The sequence below is a fragment of the Convolutriloba macropyga genome, chromosome 3, assembly GCF_964194025.1.
Source record: "Convolutriloba macropyga chromosome 3, txConMacr16.3, whole genome shotgun sequence".
Taxonomy (NCBI): Eukaryota; Metazoa; Xenacoelomorpha; order Acoela; family Convolutidae; genus Convolutriloba; species Convolutriloba macropyga.
In genome coordinates, this window is record NC_134470.1 from 77888317 (window position 1) to 77907294 (window position 18978).

The 18978-nt window shown below is 37.4% G+C and overlaps 2 protein-coding genes across 4 annotated transcripts in view; one reads left to right on the forward strand and one right to left on the reverse strand.

Annotated features, from left to right (window-relative positions):
- Positions 1–6585, reverse strand: part of LOC142336480 (protein phosphatase 1 regulatory subunit 14C-like) — a 120920-nt gene extending 114335 nt beyond the window's left edge. The window contains exon 1 of one of the 3 annotated variants that reach the window (XM_075385356.1): positions 6463–6585. The gene's annotated coding sequence lies outside the window, so the exon portion shown is untranslated. The other 2 variants (XM_075385354.1, XM_075385358.1) reach the window with 2 other exon arrangements.
- Positions 1–18978, forward strand: part of LOC142336482 (uncharacterized) — a 111832-nt gene that overhangs the window by 74630 nt on the left and 18224 nt on the right. Inside the window, exon 5 of the mRNA XM_075385359.1 lies at positions 6116–6343. Coding sequence (XP_075241474.1) covers positions 6116–6343 — 228 coding nt within the window. The remainder of the gene's footprint in view (positions 1–6115; positions 6344–18978) is intronic.

Below are 18978 nucleotides of genomic sequence, written 5' to 3' on the forward strand. Positions count from 1 at the left end.
TCTTGTTTAGTATTGAGATTTACGTTAGACTTTAGCATTGCGGCCGGTGCAATGTCTACTGAAGCTCAGATAGAAGAGTAACAGACTAGAGATATAGAACTTTAGTTAGTCAGGTAAGTCTCACTATTGTAATATAGTCTTGAGATACTATAAGACCTCAGTTGATTAACCTCGCAAGGTAACCCTACTCGAGACACGTCTTAATTACCAGAACTGATTATATGACAATCTTGTTCGGAACAGTCGGAAAACTTGGAGAAAAGTATTGCTACATCCATGAAAAGGCACTTTCCTGACTTTTTTTTTAAAAAAAATTGTTTTTTTTCTAGGAAAGTTTACAATTCAGGACAACTTTCGGTAGAGGAAATAATTCAATAAAAAATGTCATATTCTTAAGAAATAGGTGCACTCAAAAAATTCCCGACAACTGTTCCTACTTTAGAAAATATACGTATTTTAAGTCTAAAAATTTTTCACAAAAGTTGTTGCGAACTATTGTTTATTGATCTTTGTAGAGTACAATCAATCAATTTCGATTAAGTGCTAAACTTTCAGGAGAAGAAATGAACAAACAAAGCGTAAACAACTCAGCGTCACAAAAACTCAAGATCCCACCGTCGACTTTTTTGATAATGTCGAATTTTAAATTCAGCCGAATCTTTGAAGCAGTTGTCTGAAGAAAACGACTGTGAGTGTTTATCTTCGTCTAATTGTGAACAAAGCAGCAGATTTAAAAACTAATATTGATCATGACCAAAGAACGGCTTTTCCCCCAGAATATTTGTAACGTTATTTTTTTTTACTAGAAAGCCAGAAAAAGTCTATCAATCTTTCTCTATCTCGCACACACACAAATTTGAACTTGAACAAAAATGTTATGAACAACTTTTGAAGAAAGCAAAACTGTACAGCAAATAGAAACGTTATCTATTTCGTTAATTTGTTAGGAAATGCACCAATCTCCGGCAGTTTTTCCATAAGAATGCCAGGAATTGAAAAAAAATAAACAAAAAGAGTCTTAATTGTACTAGAATTTTTTTTGTTAATTACAAAAATTGTATGGTCATCCTATGTACGGAAACTAAGAAAACACTTTCAGTTTTTTATAAAGTAAAGAACAAATCTGATGTCTCTGTTTTCGCTAGAAAAACTTGTAGTCTTAGTAAATATAATGCAATTGCGCTAACACTGAGTCAATTTTGCCCATGCGTTCGTAAAGATACAGTTCTGATTTGAAATTTTACTGCAGTGTGGATAACGATCATCAATATTAAAAAATACGGAGTGTGCTTGCGCTGGAGCGTGCGTCCAGATTAATTAGTTCCTGTGATGTTGGAACAGTTTGTTTTTTTCGCTTGATTTTGTTACTACGGTTTTTTCGAAAGTCATCTACTTCTGCCCAGTTTCGATGATAATTTGGGTCTATTCTGTTTTGCCCCCCCCCCCCCAGCTTAGTGGGCATAAACAACATAAACATCTTTTATGACTTTTATGAACGTGCAATATAACAACATAGAATTTGTAACTGGGTGTGATAAAAAACACTTGGGGGGGGGGGGGGGGGACAGATTAGATCCGATAATTTTTTGTGCCGCAGTTTCTGGGTTTCCGGGTTGTTCTTACGAAAAGTCACAGTGTCCTTGTCAACTGGAAAAATATCAGACTTGGGTTACGAATCACAATTCAGCAATATAAGAAATTTAAAATGGGGTTGGGTAGTTCTGGAGTTAAAGGCAACTTTGCTGATGATGTTTGTTTTTAGACATTTGCTACTCACTAGCTAATTGTACATGCAATGAGCCAGGTAAAGTAATCTTTATGCCTGTTTTGTCTGTTAAAATAAATCCCTAAAAATTCGTTCATTATATGTCTAAATGGAAAACCTTTGGCTGTTATGTCGTCACACTTTGAATATAAATTATGCAATCCTATTTTGTGTATTTTTGAGCATGGCTTCCTTGCGTACATGATTAAAATTCACTACGAAATGTTGATTTAAACCATTTCAATTGATAGCTGAAAAAGCATAGGTGAAATTTTAGGTCTTTCCCATTATAGCCCCCCCCCCCCCCCCTCAGTATGGTATATTTTACCATGATTGGGAGGGGGGGGGGGGGGGCTATAGATTATCTCACCACTAATCTAGGGGGGCTATAATTGGAACGACCCGAAATTTCAACTTTGGCAGAAAGTTGACATATTGTATTTACAACTTGATTATATATGAGAACTTCGGCAATTTGTCGTTGTAGATTAACTTATGGCTATTATTATTATCTACCATAAAATGGTAATTTTTCTGATTGAAATAACAACATCCGCTTCACAATTTCAAACCGATTATTAGTTTTTCTCGACTAAATATGTTTCGTATAAATTTATTGAGCAACAAAGTTTGCAACAAAATGCAACAAAAACAATTTCAATGACAAATATGCGAACGCTGTTGCCTATAATAAGTTCAAATTGATATTGCTATGAATTTTGTTATGAAAAGTCTATGATATTACAACACCAGAGCACTGATCAGAGTTGAAAGAATTCGAAATTCATGATTCAGCGCTCAGTTTGCCTGAGAGTCCCATCCTGGTCTTAAAAATGTAAAAAGCAATTAAACTGGAAACAGCAGTCAACTTTTTTCCATATGGTGATACAAGCCCAGGTTGAGGTGCTTCGTTAATGATTCGACCATTTCATCAATACTCACAGTGGGTGGAGTTTGCGAAGTGGGTTTTTATTATAAGGCTGATCTTCAAACTAAAAACCGGCTGATCATGAACTGACCATGAAAGCTGAAGTCTCATCATAGCTGACAATAGAATGGATGGATGTGGTCTTAAACTATTTTGCTGACGGGGATGGGGGGAGGGGGAGGGGGAGGGGGGGGGGGGGGGGATGACGCAGTTCTGAAGTTCAACGGCAATTTTGCTGATGATATTTGTTCTTAATTATATACGCTACTCTCTGGCTAATTAAAAAAGACAAATAGGAGCCTTCAAATCCTATTTTTACCTATGAAAACGAACAGCCACAATTTGAAGATTATTATATTAATAACAACGCTGATTAATTTATTTAACATTTTAGAGCATGTAGATATCTAACCTCAGGGTTATAGTCTGAGTAACTTACATGTTTCAAAAAAAAAGGATGAAAATTAAAGAATTACGTTTTGGTATATAATTTCAACATATTTTTTTGCAAAAATCAGCAGAATTGGACAACAATTTTCCATAAAAGGGAACGGTTACTCCAAGAGAAAAAGCGAAATTCAAAACCCTCCGATTAAAATTTTCTACCACGGGCTTCCTAGCAATACTACTCACATTTTTTGCGGCGAATATATCGATTGGCCGAAATTGAAAACAAAAAAAACCTGTTGAGAATATGTGTCCTCCTCTGAGCGGGCTAAGATCAAAAAATACGGATAATTATATATTTTCTAGAAGTAGGATACATAACAAAGAAAAAATAATCCCCGCATTTCAACCAATGCAAAAAAAAAACAATTAAAAAATTTAACCCAAAAATGGATAATTTTCAAAAGAATTCAACGTCATCGACATCGATATTTCGATATCAACGTTTCTGTACTTAATTTGGTATTATTGTGCGTTATTTTCACCGCAACATTATTCTATTTGTTGTAAATCACGAACACTGGTTCATAATCTCAAGAAGAATAGTCAGAATTAGAACACTTCAGAAAAACGGATGTATATTCTGTCAAAATTGAAATGGATTTTAAGAGTTATCACGGACAACACAATGTGAACAAACAACGACTTTCAATCAATTCCCTACATAATTCCGAGGACATACAAATACCAATAAAGATAATTAGATAAATTGAAAAAAATCTGCAAAAAATGGATACTTTGACAATAACAAAATTGGATACCTTGAATTTGCATGGTTTCCAATATGTTTAGAAAAACGAAAAAATTAAGAGTTTCTAAGTAATTCTATTCTTCAAAGTACTTCAGTTCTCATTAGACGTCTAACCCCGTTATATCATAATTCTTAAGGGTTTGTATTGATAGTGCACACTTAAAATTTAACCAAAATTATGTTCTTATATGAAACGTTGCGTTTTTCAGAAACATCCAATAGTTTAGTTTAAAGTTCAAGGTGACAAAAATAATATTACAGCCAACTTGGATGGAACCAATTAAGACTCATGAAAGCTAAACTATTCTTCTAGCTTTTCTTTAAAGCTAAACTATTTTGTCTGTTTTGAGAATCTATTCAAAAACAAAACAAATCAATTCCAGCAAAAGACATTAAATTTACTATTCCATTATATCTATTCCGTTATATCAATTTACTATTCCGTTATATCATAATTCTTAAGGGTTTGTATTGATAGTGCACACTTAAAATTTAACCAAAATTATGTTCTTATATGAAACGTTGCGTTTTTCAGAAACATCCAATAGTTTAGTTTAAAGTTCAAGGTGACAAAAATAATATTACAGCCAACTTGGATGGAACCAATTAAGACTCATGAAAGCTAAACTATTCTTCTAGCTTTTCTTTAAAGCTAAACTATTTTGTCTGTTTTGAGAATCTATTCAAAAACAAAACAAATCAATTCCAGCAAAAGACATTAAATTTACTATTCCAAGTTTAAAAGTGTGCAAAAAATTATTTAAAAAGTATGGAATTAGAGAACACTAACGAGGACGCCAAAGTATTTGACTTTGAAATTACGGATATTTTTTATTGCTATCTTGATTATTTGTCGAAGCAATAAATAAGGATCAAAGTAAGTCAATATGGTAATTGTTAAAAAAGTGGATTGAGCAAAAGTGGATGCTGATAAAAAATTTCAGCAAAAGAGAAATGAAATATGTAAAATTGAGGAAAAATAAAAAAAACGGGTTTTAAAATCTCAAATAGGATTGGTATCTTCATATTGGATTCGAATTTTGAACATGTAAAAGTTGAATTGTTGAATGACAATAACCAAAAATTGCAAATTTCGCGGAATTTTTAAAATATTTTTACTGGTTTTTATGAAAACTAACAAACAAGCGTAAATCAAACAAACGGAAATCGCTGTGTTGTACTTCTCCATCACTTCAAAAATATGTTTGTACGTTTTTTGTCTCTGAATGTCAAAAAAAGTTCAACAAAAAAAAGTGAATTATACAAAACCTTTGAATAACTATACTAAAACAATTATTAATTTGATGGAAAAGGAAACTCACAACAGAACGACCCAAAAAATTTGGCAACGATCAAATTATTTTATAACATTTCTCATGATACAAAAAGTGCAGATAAAATGATTTATTTATTTTGTGACTACAAATAACTTGAAGCTTGTCCTAAAATAACTTTTTGACAAAATTTTTATGCAAATGCAAAAAGTCCTTAAACTACAATTTTTTGTTCAAGATAAATAATTATAAGCAAAAAGTTATCCGTTATTTAGAAACCTAATTGACAAACTAATTTATGATTATGGTACATTTTCCTTGAGAAATGCCGGAACTGTTGGTTTTATATTTATGCCAAGTGAAGTGCGGGTTCAAATTTTGAAAAAAATTTTCTGACCAGATATGAATCTTGGCTAGAAAAAGTCTTTTTAAACCCTGGAAATTGATGTACAAACAAATATATGATTTTTAGACATGTTTCACAACCCATAGAAGTCCTTGAGGATTCGCAGTCCTCCAAAAATTTTGCAAGAATGTTTATCCTCAAAAAATTCACTAGCCCGTGATGAAAGTGGGGAGGAAAAGTAGGAGGTCAAGAAGAATTCAATTTTTGGCAACAATCTTTCAAGAAAAATGGAAGAACTATGCGTTTTCTTGCAAGAATTCTGACAAGATTCTTGTAAGAATTTGAAATTTTTTTCTGGTACTGGTGTCTTTAACTGGTAAAAACTTACAAAAAATTGTTATGAGATGAGGAAATTTAAGTTCTCTGAATTATCGTTCATTTTGCTGTTCAGATTGCATTAACAAGCTTATATTTACCCCCCACACTCACCCAGACATTTAAAACAAATATATTTTAATATAGTGAATGAAGTTAATTCTAGCAAAGTTAACCCCGGTCGACCCTGGTCTTAACATAAATCTCTCAACTAGTGAATTTGTTTCAGTATTTGACTCGATGGGAGCAGAAAGCATTTGCAAGAAAAAGATCAGAAAAATCAAAAAGATCCTCGCCAACTTTTTCGCCGCCGACATTTTCAACAGATCATCTGAAGCCGACAAAATCGACTCAAAAACAGGAGTCCCAATACACTGTTCGGACCCGAAATTGAACCCGGATACTAAAGAGAACGACGTACCTGAGGCTGTGAAGGCTTTGATGAACTTCGGTGGGGGTACGAGAGATAAAATGAATCACGATATTGACTGTACAGTGTCAGATTTAAGGTTCAAGTTCATGACAAGCGAAATGAATAACGAGACAAAACAGTTCACGCATATGAAGTACCCTTACCTAATGTTGTGGGTTCATGACCAGACTAGTTTGCACGTTGAATGTGGCCCGATGCTTGCAGCTTTGAAATCAATCTCTAACGCAAACAACGAGAACAAAATAGGTCGGTGAATAACTTTTCAGCTAGCCTTGAGTAATAAACCTAAAATTGGAATATTACCAGTCTATAAATAATATTTCGAGAACTTTTATCTATATATACGTCAGGGGTCTTGATAATATTTATGGCAGGTTTAGTTTAAAGACGCTTTCGAAGTTTGTCTAAATTTAAAATACAAACTCACACATAGGTAACTTCAAACTTAGACAGAAGGTAAATTTTGAATTAGAAACTCATTAACCAAATGCACAAGTTTAGCTCTTGAGTAAATAAGCCAGAAATTAACCATTACGGACCTGATAAATTCAGAGCGCTATTACTGATAAAAGCAATTATTCAACATATTCTAACAGTTAAATTTCAGCTTGAATGAAGCGTGAAGCCCTTTTGAAATACTTTGTCCTTGAAATCGATTTAAACCCTCTGTCATAAAACCTCCCGCAAGCTTTTTGTGTCTTTGCATGTAAAATTGTCGACTATATTCCAAATTTGGGTGAAGGAAGCCCTGTTTTACCCACGTGTTTATAAACAAGTTTGGTCTGTGGGTTAATAAGAGAAGAGCTCAAAAGAAATAAGCTGACATAAAAGCAAGTTGAAAGCAATGAATTGACAAATAAGAAAAACAGAGCAGCTCTCAAAATTGAGATTACGCCTAATTTTTTGTAAAAGCATCGCAGACGACACTGAACAGTGAAGGCCATAGATTGTTTGCTGGTGATATTAGTAAACTACTTCGATAAACGACCAGTGCTGGACTCGAACCACTGTCTGTTGGTTGCAACCCGAGTGTGTTAACCCTTATACCAACCGGCCTAAAACTCTCGAGCTCGGACAAAACTTATAACTGTTGTGCCAAACATATAAAAACCTCCCGATTTCGGACAAATCTTAAAAGAGTTGTGGTAAAGATGTAAAATAAACATTAGAAAGTATAAAGTAAACAATATAAAGTAAACAAGAAGCTCTACCTGTTCAAATTGAACTTGCTTAGTAGGAGGGATGAAGCCTTGAGGAACAAGAAAGAAAATTAAAATTGTTCACCCTGTTTCTCGTTCTCGCTTATTCCTCAAGGTTTCATCCCTCCTACTAAATAAGTTCATTTTCAACCGTTAGAGCTTCTTCTCAAGCTATGTTAAGCTTATTATCTTATGCAAAACTTACATTAGGTTGTTTTTTATAACATTCTTACTATTTAATTTTGCCTCATTTTAATAGCTGCGACTTACATTTCCAAGACCCAGTTGTGTAGTTCCAAGTAGCAAATTTTAATTCCTAGGATTTAATCGTTCCAGAGAAGTGTTGATCTTAAAATTGTACGAGATAATTCATCAGTTTTAAAGGTTGTACGGTAGGCCTTTTTGAAATTCTTTTTGATGTATTTTGGATTTGGTTGAAGCCATCTGTCAAAACAGCCGAAGCGATAGTGGACTGCAGCAGAACCCATTGTTCGTTTCATTCAGTTTCCATTTTACTTCACCATTCGTCTGACTACCTAGAAGAGGTGGAGCTTCCTCTTTAATTGTTTGACCACTCCCGCTGTCCATGCATGTGGAAATTGTCCAGTCTGTGGATACTAATTTTTGGATAATTGGAGATGAGCGGTTGATCGTTCCCCGGGGAACAACTAGCATGATTTGGTCCAACAATGTAACCAATTTTCTTGCAGCGGAGAAAGAGTTTCGTGAATGTATTGAAAAGTGGAATGTCATTAACATTGCCGCAGAGCTTGCGCATTCAGTCATTAAATGGAAGCATCAATCCGCCCAGTGAAACATATCTTGAGGTTTTGAACAGGACATTTTTTGAACGTCCGCTAACGCCTGTAAGCGCCGATCCGTTCGACTTATGAGTACCAATTTTTTAGTTGATAACAATCATTTTCTAAGTGGTAACAAAGCAACCAGATTTCCGTCAATAGTTGGCGTTGGCGAATTCGATCATCGTAAGCAGTACACTAGCGCGAAGTCTTATGCAATTGCAAATTGTTCGCGTTGGCTCAACTTGTATATGCCCGTTTTGAATCGTAGATCTAAGTGGCACACGCCTGCCAAGCAGCACCTCAAAATCTTTGATTTAGTTTGGATAGTTGAAGATAGCTACCCTAACGGGTTACTATCCCAATTTTCGGATTTGAAGAACTAAAATATGGTTCTGACAGCGTTGCGCGCTCCGCCATTCTACGCACGCTCAACGGATTTCTCGTCCATTCGTCTGTTAAGCTTGTACCGATGATCCCAATATCTCCTTCTAGACTAGAGGACGTTATTGAGTAAATGAAGTCGCTATTTCTGAGAATTATAACTGCACAGCAAGTTAAAATACGTTCTATTAAACGTAGAACGATCAATTTTTGTTTAACATATATTCAAGTGAGTCTAGTCATATAACCTATCAAACAAGATGAGGTTCGGCACTATAGTTTTCAGAAATCATCGGTACAAAAATCGGTAACCAGCGTTGAACTGAGATCTGATTCGTGATCAGAAAAAATACCCACCAAATGTGCATCATTAACTGCTGTCAAAGAAAACCACTGGTTGTTTCCTTTGTCTTAATTTTAATATGTTGCTGAAGTTCAGCGTTGCCTATTAATGGATACATTTTTGCTTAAAAATTTAACGTGGGTACCCTGTTGTTTCGGATTTTCTCTGAATCTAAAGAAATGTAAATTGGGCTCTGCTGCACTAACCATCGCTTCGAGTGTTTTGACAAATTACTTCAACCAAATCAGAAAAACTAAAAGAAATTGATAAAATATGCCAGCCATACAACAATTAAAACTACAGAATTTCTCTTAATATATTTGAGATGAACTCTGCTCAGGATTCAATGGTCGACGTTAAAGTTTGTTTTTTAAAGCCACAGAATGGGTACGAATGGTAGACTTGAAGTAGTATTTTATTGCTAACAAAATAAGGCAAATAGTACAATTGTTAAGATCAACAACCTATTGTAAATTGTGCATAATGCAAAAATTTTACCGAGCTTGAGAAGTGGATCCAACTATTCAAAGAAAACTTGTTTTTTAAGAAAGATGGATTTTCGAGGAACAAATAATAAAAAAGAGGGCAAACAATTCTTTTTTTCTTCCTTTTTCCTCCCTCCCACTAAGCAAGTTCATTTTGAAAAAGTAGAGCTTGTCAAGCTTTTTATACTTTTTATCTTTATCACAACTCTTATAGGAACTGTCCAAAATTGTGAGCTTTTCATATCTTCGTACAACAGTTATATGTTTTGGCCGAGTTCGAGAGCTTCAGACCAGTTGGTATCAGAGTTATCAAACTCGAGTTACAACAGAGAGATAAAAGTTGGAGTCCAGTACTGGTCGATTATTAATGTAGTAGCGCCTTCTTATACCAACAAACACAAATAATCTAGGTCCTTCACGAATTCGGAAGCTCTCGAACTCAGACAGATCTTTTAACAAATGTGGTAAATATATATAATATACATAGCTTGACAAGAAGCTCTACCTTTTCAAAGTGACCTTGCTGAGCCTAGAAGGAAAAGAAATAAAATCGAATTGTTCACCTGTTTCTTTTTCTCTCTTGTTCCTCGATGTTTCATCTCTCCTACTTAGCAAATTCACTTTCTACAATCAGAGCTTCATCTCAAGTTATGTAAAGCTTATTATCTCATGCACAATTTACATTAGGTAGTACTTTTTAGCGTTCATACCATTTGCCTTATTTTGGCAGCTGTGATTTACATTTTCTAACCTATCTTTCATACCCATTTTTGTGGCTCCGAGTAGCAAATTTTATCTCCTAGAATTTAATCGCTCCGGAGCATTGTTGACCTTGAATGTGTATGTGGAAATTCAGTAGTTTGATGGGTTGTGTTGTTGGAATTTTTTTTCAAGTTCATTTTGATATATTTTTGATTTTAGGCAATTTGTCAAAATAGTCGGGGTGTTAGTTACTGCAACACTTCCCACCTTTAATTTGTTTCAGTTTCCTATTTCAAGAGATTTTTTTGGACTAGAACAGACTTAGTTTGGGCACACAAAACTTTTCATTTGCTCGAGTTTTAAATTAGTTTTGAAAATCTGGTCACATACTGTCGAACAAAGTTTGCAGCAATTTTCGTCTGCCTGGATCAAATTTTGTCCAATGTAACGAGCTAAACTGGTAAAAGCCGACATCATTATATTGCAAGGAACCCTGTTTAATATTTAAAATTGTCAAGTGTTCAGTTGACAGTAGTGATAACCAATTAGTTGAGGAGTTTTAAATTTAGGGTCCAAATGGGTTCTTTTGGTAGAAATTGGACGCCATACACACACGCCACGCATGTACACCCACACACCCAAATATTTACAGCTCTATGCATACACAAACATACACAAAACTGTTTTCACTCAAATAAACATTCGCACATAACACACACGAACACAACACACATACACACACACAGACACACACTGTACCAGGAGAGGCACGTGCTAAAAACTGTAACATTAAGAAAACCGAGTCATAATGTTGGTTATATAGATGTAATTCAATGGTTAGGAAATGGATGACTTGGATCTTTTCCGTTTGTGCCCCCCCCAGCTTAGTGGGTGCAAATTATTTGCAACCCCCAGACGCACGTGCAATATTTTTACATAATGATTTACTATGTAATGACACGTGCTCTGTCACTGGGGGAGCATAACGTACTGGGGGGGCACAAACGGAAAAGATCCGATGACTTTTTCATGGTAGCAAAAGAAGATTTGTGAAGCAAATCTCACGAAAGTTTGAACTGTTGACAAGGAGCAACAGTGGGTAAAGGGTAGCCCAGGCATATCATGCCAACGTAACTATAACTCAAGGGCCTTTTATGAAACACCACCAACACTGGCGTCAGTGAAGTAAGCTGATCAGTTTGCTTCTCTGACGCCCGGCCACAGCACCACCAACACTACACATTCAATATTAACTGAAGGCGGAACACCGCACAGTTTTTTTCAGGTGACCCTCCTTAACCAAGCTCGAACGCGCAACCTCAAGGCAAAGGCAAGGGCAAAGGCAAAGACAAAGACCACGAATCAACCCCAAAGACCAAGACCCCCCACCGGACAATAAAGACCCCCCAGCACAGTAAACATTTCAACAACACAAAACACAAAGCAAAAAACCAACCGTTTGACAGCAATGCCAAAAGAACCGTGCAACCACCCGTTTTAAAAGCAAAAATCAGGGTGATGGGGGAGAAAACTGCGAAAAACCTGCAAACCATGAGCGAATTGATTGACAGTGGGAACATAAACGCAGCGAAGAATGTTCATGAAAAGGCAGCGGAAACATTTTCGGAGTTCGAGGAAACCAGTTACAAGTTGGTTTCACAACTTGACGAAAATCACCACGACGAGTACATCGACAAAATCACTGAGACGTGGAACAACATCGACGACATGAAAATTAAAATTCAGAATCACCTTTCGCAAGAAAACACCACAACAAACTTCAACACACAAGAAAACAACGAGCCAACAGTAACAACCAATTTGACAGCCGATAACTCAGCAACCAACAGCAACATCAACACTAGAGCAATTGGACAACAGCAAACATCCATTAACAGAAGTTCACACAACGAACAACCGGAAACTAGCAATTCCGCTCAACGTGACAGCCTCGACAGCTTTTGGTATGACACAGAAGATCGCCTATCTACAGGGACTTGTAATTGGAAAAGCCAAAACAGCCATTGAAGGATTTCCCTGCAACGGACACCTGTACAAGGATTCAATAAACGAGTTGAAACAGCGTTTTGGGAACCCAAACGTCGTCATTAGCAACTTTTTGGAGAAACTCAACAACTACAGGCCACCAACAACATCTCTTCCTTGGACAATTGTAAATTTTCCCACTTTCATAAACACCATGACAAGGACACTGCAAGAACTGAACTTCGAAGCCGATCTCATGAACACGACCATCTTGAAGCATGCAACCGACCAACTACTTTACAGCGATAAATTCAAATGGAATCAGTTTGTTTTACGACGAAGAATTCAACAGCCGACACTTGCAAACTTCAACCAATGGATTAAAGAAATAGCCGAAGCACATGAACGTTCAATGCATCAAGGACGAAGCAGCACCAGCCTTAGCACAGCCAGTGACACACATCAACGAAATTTGAACTTAAATGGAACCCGACAATTAAATGGAACAATTTAAATGGAACAACCAACTCATCCTAACACGGAACAACAGCAGCAACAACAACCAACACAGAACATAACCAACTTTAGCAACAACAACAGGAACTAGTACAACCAGAGGAGCACAACACAAATGTTTCAAGCAACAAGAGGAAGCAACAGCAACAGCCAGCCTCTGCCTTGTGTCATCAACGACGGTAATCATCAGTTATTCCATTGCCCAACGTTTAAATCAAAGACAGCAGAAGAAAGACTACAAACTCTTTATCAATTGAATCTTTGCAGAAACTGCTTGGGAGCAAACCATCGAGCCAACAATTGTCCCTCAAACTCTAATTGCAGGGAGCAAAGATGCGGACAACGACACAACGCTATGCTAGACGGTGCCAACAGCAGATACGGACGAACAGTAACATCAATTGTTCAAACAAACTCTCAATTGAACAACTCAAGAGGAAATGGTAACTCATTTGCAGTCATCAACAACAAAGATACAACCACAACAAAGGACACAACAGCAGCAACAAAAACAACGAATCTTCTCTATGTCATGCTAGTTATTTTACATAACAAAGAGAACAAAGTTCGGACAAACGCCTTCATCGACCCAGGAGGCAGTTTGAAAATACTTTTCTCGAAGACAGCCGACGAGCTACGCCCTCAGAAAAAAACACTTCAACAACTTGTCTTGGAAGGAGCCAACGGAACAGACACAAAAATTTGTTACACAACTTCAACAGAAATTTCAAATTTGGAAGACGATGAACGCTACAATCTCAAACAGATATATGTTGCTGAAAACATCATTTTGCCAAAGTTGAGGGAGCACTCGGGAGACATTGCCAGAAATTATGACCACCTTAGACATGTCAATATGCCAACTCTGTATAATCTCCATGTCACAGTATTAATTGGACAGGACAACATTAACCTTATCTCAGCAGTCAGAGTGGAACAAGGACCATCTTCAGCAACAAGCGCAAGTCTTTTCAAACTTGGTTGGACTATTTCATGACCTCATACAGTATTGGATGACAGCAAAACGCAACATTCAATGCATCATACTGCTTTGTTTTGCAGCAGTTGCCTTGAACAAGACAATGACCTCAACGAAGAAGTTTCTCATTGGTGGAAAGCAGAGACAATTCCATTGGAATCCAAAACCAAGTCTAATGATCCAGAAGCCTTGTTGGCCACCAAGATACTTAACACAACATGCGTGAAACAAACAGATGGACGTAATGAAACGGGACTTCTCTGGAAAGACGACACCAGTTTTCCAGACAACCGGTCACAAGCCTTGACTCATCTGAATCATCTCGTCAACAGACTACAGTAGGAGCCTGAACAGTACACGAAAAACAATGAGGGCCTTCAAGCAGACCTAGAAAAAGGCTACATTGCAAAAGTACATTTCTATCGACAGAATGATTCAAATCCAACAAGATACAAAGAATCTGCAATGCTAAAGCACCACAAAGCGGAACAAGCCTCAATGACAAACTCTTAGCTGGACCTGACCTCCTCGGAAATATGCTTGGAATTTTGCTACAATTCAGACAGGCAGCCATTGCCATCCAGGGAGACATCGGAGCGATGTTTACGCAAATCAGAGTATGACAAAAAGACCGACGTTATCTGCGATTCACGTGGAGACAACCAAAGAGCCAAGAATTAGAGGTGTACGAATACCAACGACACATCTTTGGAGCCAGGGACTCATCAGCTTGCGCACATTTTGTTTTGCAACAGACAGCCAAAGTCGACATCAATGATAACCCAAATTCTCTGGAGATAATCCAGCGGACATTCTACATATACGACATGGTTGCATCTTTCAGCGACACCATAACAGCATTCACTACAACCAAGGATGTCAAGGATACTCTGAAAAAGGTAAATTCAACCTGACAAAATGGTGCAGCAACAGCCGTAAGTTTTGTCAGCAGATGCAAGACGATCTTTGGAAACCAGTTGAGGAGCTCTTTATTAAAACTGTTCACCAAAGAGTTCTTGGAATTCATTGGAGCTTGGACGAAGACAAAATAATGTTCAAAGCGAAAGACAAAGAACTTGGACAGGAAAACATGGCACAACGCAAGTTTCTGTCTTTTGTGTCAAGTTTCTACAATCTTTTGAGAATCATATCTCCATTCCTCATCCGAGCAAAGATTCTACTGCAAGAACTGTGGAAACATGGACGCGAATGGGACAAAGCCATCAATGGAGACAATGAAAAGGCCATCAAGGATTGGGTAGAGGAAACGGAACTGTTAGGTACGGTAGGGGTAAACAGGTTGGAAGATGGTACAGGACTTGGGGACACAATGGAACTTCATGTATTCTGCGACGCATCATTGGAAGCAATAGCAGCGGTAGCATAAGTCAAGACAACCAGCAACCAAGGAACCACAATTCGTTTTCTTATGGGAAGAACACGAGTAGCACCCTCACGTCAAATAACAATTCCCAGACTAGAACTGCAGGCAGCACTTTATGCAGCAAGATTTAAGAAAACAATCGAGGATGAAATGGATTTCAAGTTTGACAAAAATTTTTTATGGAGTGACAACACAACCGTTCTCAGTTGGATAAAGAACTTCAAATTGAAACACAAGATGTACATCGGAAACCGATTTGCCGAAATAAGGGATCTCACAAGCACTAATCAGTGGAACTACGTCAATACTAAGGACAACCCAGCAGATCAAGGAACGAGAGGACTTAAAGTAACAGAGATGACAGAAAAATCTCTTTGGTTTCAGGGACCACAGTTTCTTCTATCTTCTAACGACAACTGTACAACTGACGAAGATTAACATGAAAATGTCTTCTTGAACAGCGCAGAACAGAAGTCTAAGGTAACACGACGACAACCAATTGACAAGGACTTCAATGATGCCAACAGGTTTAGCCATTGGTTGAAACTCAGAGCCGTCATCACCAAAAACAAAAACCTACGAAACAAAACGAAATTACGTGACCAACAGATCATAGATGCAGAGAACTTTCTCTTCCGTTTATCTCAGCAGCAATTGTTCGACGAGGATGTAAATCAACTAACACACAGAAGGCTAGTTCAGAAAAGGTGTAGATTGATTCAGTTGACACCTTCAATAGACGAAGATGGTATCATTCGTTCAAACAGCAGACTAACCAACGCACCAGTTTCAACAGCAACGAAAAAGCCAATAACTTTAGACGGCAGAAAGAGGATTATACGTCTTTTTCTGGAACTGCAACACAACATCAATGGTCATGTTGGAGTTGAACAGCATACACACAGCATTCAGTTGAACTATTGGGTTCTTCAAAGCAAAACAGTAATGAAGAAGATCTCAAACAGGTGCTATGAATGAGACTCAACAGCCAGCCTCAGATGTCAGATCTTCTTAGTTACCGATTCTCAGTCAAACCTGTAGCCTTCAAAGAAACCGGAGCGGATTTTTTTGGGCCTTTTGAAATCTACAGCCATTTCAACACGGCCATGAAAGCTTACTGTTGCCTATTCACCTGTCTGACGGTACGAGCCATTCATATCAAAGTGACCGGGAACCTGCAAAAGGAATCATGCATAATGGCATTCCAACCATTCTTCAGCCGACGAGGAATACCGGAAAGAATTCACAGTGACAACGCTTTAAATTTCACCAGTGCAGCAAAGACCTTCCAGGAAAGCAGCTTCACAACTACAGAGCTACAGAAACATGCAGAGTCGAAAAAGATTACATGGAAATTTATTCCACCAGGAGCACCACATTTTGGTGGAACATGGGAACGCCTCATTGGGATGAGCAAACGCCTGTTCTTCAATACCGCGGGATCTGAGAAACTCCAGAAAGACAGTTTCTCAACCCTCATTTGCCAAGTGGAAGCTCTATTCAACAGCAGACCTCTAACATCAGTCAGCAGTGACATACGCAAAATGGGAAGCCTGACACCAGGACGTTTTTTGACCGGAATGACAACAGGACTGCCAGCAGACACTACAATTAGCAGCAAGGACCGAGAAACAGGAAAACTATGGAACAATATCAACAGTATCATGAACGAATTTCGAACAAGCCTTTTAGAGGATTATCTCCCAACATTTTGGACACGCTTTTTAAAGGAATATCTCCCAACACTCCCAAGATAATGTGGTAAGGTCTTGCCTGGTTAAAACATCAAGAAGGGATTTTGTTAAACCAGCTGTTAAACTTAGTTTGATCAAACAAAAAATCCACATGAAAGTCATCAATAGTAAATGGGAACAGTAACTTAAACACAATCTGGAGCAAATTTGATATCAGGTTTGGGATTACGGTAAAGTGAAAGATGAACTTTTTAAAGTTCAACACAATGATTTATCAATTCAAAGGGACTTTGAGGTATCATTCAGGTACATTTAGGATTTCAACAAGTAACTCACAAGGATACTCCAGTTAGCAAAACTTATCGTACATTAGAGAAATATTTTCGAAAGGGAAAATGTAGGTAGGTAGGTTTAACAGGAAGACAAATTCTAGATAGACATTAGGTAGGTTTTGGAATTCAACTGCACAATTAATTAGCTTATTGCAAAATAGCAGAGAGTTGAACCGATACCAGTAATTTGAATAGAGAGATGACACTAACCAACTTAGGTAAAAACCAAACAGCAGAGGTAAAATATTACAAAACATTTGGTATTCCGACAAAATCTAATTTGGGAAAAACAGGTAAAATGTAGGCAATAGGTACAAGGTAGTTGTAGGTTTAGGTAGGTAGGGAAGACGAGGAGCATCAGTTTGTCAACCAGCATCTTTCAGCAAGCAGACAAACAACAACAACATTTTCAGAAATCGTTCAGTTTTTGATATTAGCCAATCAGCCATTACAAATGGTGATTCAGAACAACTACAATTTTAAACAGTCAAATCCAATCAGCACAAAACTCAATTCAACTTTCCAGAATGCAACTTTCATATAACACTACAACCAGCACACAGCAACAATCTACAGACAACACCGACGGAAGACATCAACGGAAATTTCACGACAAAAACAAACACTTCAGCAAGAATTACTTCAGCAGAAACAGCAGCATTTTTCGAACAGAAGTCAACGCATTCTTCAAAAGCAGACATCATCAAAATCAGGTCAGACATACTTGTAGATATGGACGAGTCCATAACTTCAAGATCAGCGTTTTATTGAGGACACAACTCAATACAACATTTCAACATAGTGATCAGCAGGTGAAGTAAGAAATACAGTTCGGCTACACAAAAGACACAACAGAGCACAAGAGAACACGACGAGACGACAAAGAGCAACTTCAAACAGATTTCAACAACAACAACAGATCGACTACAAACTTTCTGATTTTTGATGCCCAAAAATGGGGGTCGAGTGTACCAGGAGAGGCACGTGCTAAAAACTGAAACATTAAGAAAACCAAGTCATAATGTTGATTATATAGATGTAATTCAATGGTTAGGAATAGGATGACTTTTTCATGGTAGCAAAAAAAGATTTGTGAAGCAAATCTCACGAAAGTTTGAACTGTTGACAAGGAGCAACAGTGGGTAAAGGGTAGCCCAGGCATATCGTGCCAACGTAACTATAACTCAAGGGCCTTTTATGAAACACCACCAACACTGGCGTCAGTGAAGTAAGCTGATCAGTTTGCTTCTCTGACGCCCGGCCACAGCACCACCAACACTACACATTCAATATTAACTGAAGGCGGAACACCGCACAGTTTTTTTTCTGGTGACCCTCCTTAACCAAGCTCGAACGCGCAACCTCAAGGCAAAGGCAAGGGCAAAGGCAAAGACAAAGACCACGAATCAACCCCAAAGACCAAGACCCCCCACCGGACAATAAAGACCCCCCAGCACAGTAAACATTTCAACAACACAAAACACAAAGCAAAAAACCAACCGTTTGACAGCAATGCCGAAAGAACCATTTTTTTCAACCACATTTTTTTTTAAATTTGACACACACACACACATTCACACACACACACACACACGCACACACACACAACACACAAATACATACATACACTCATAATCATTTTTAAGATACATTTTTTCTTTTTAACGCTCACCAAACCACACCACTATTTCGTTTCAAATGGACGACAATTGCATACACAGTCTTTGTAATGGCTCTTAAATCGTTTTCGTTTCTTGCTATGCACCCAACAATGTAGTAATATATAGACAAATCAACTAGACTAGTATATAATTAAGCTGATCTAGAGCATATGAAACGATAGCGTACTGCTGTC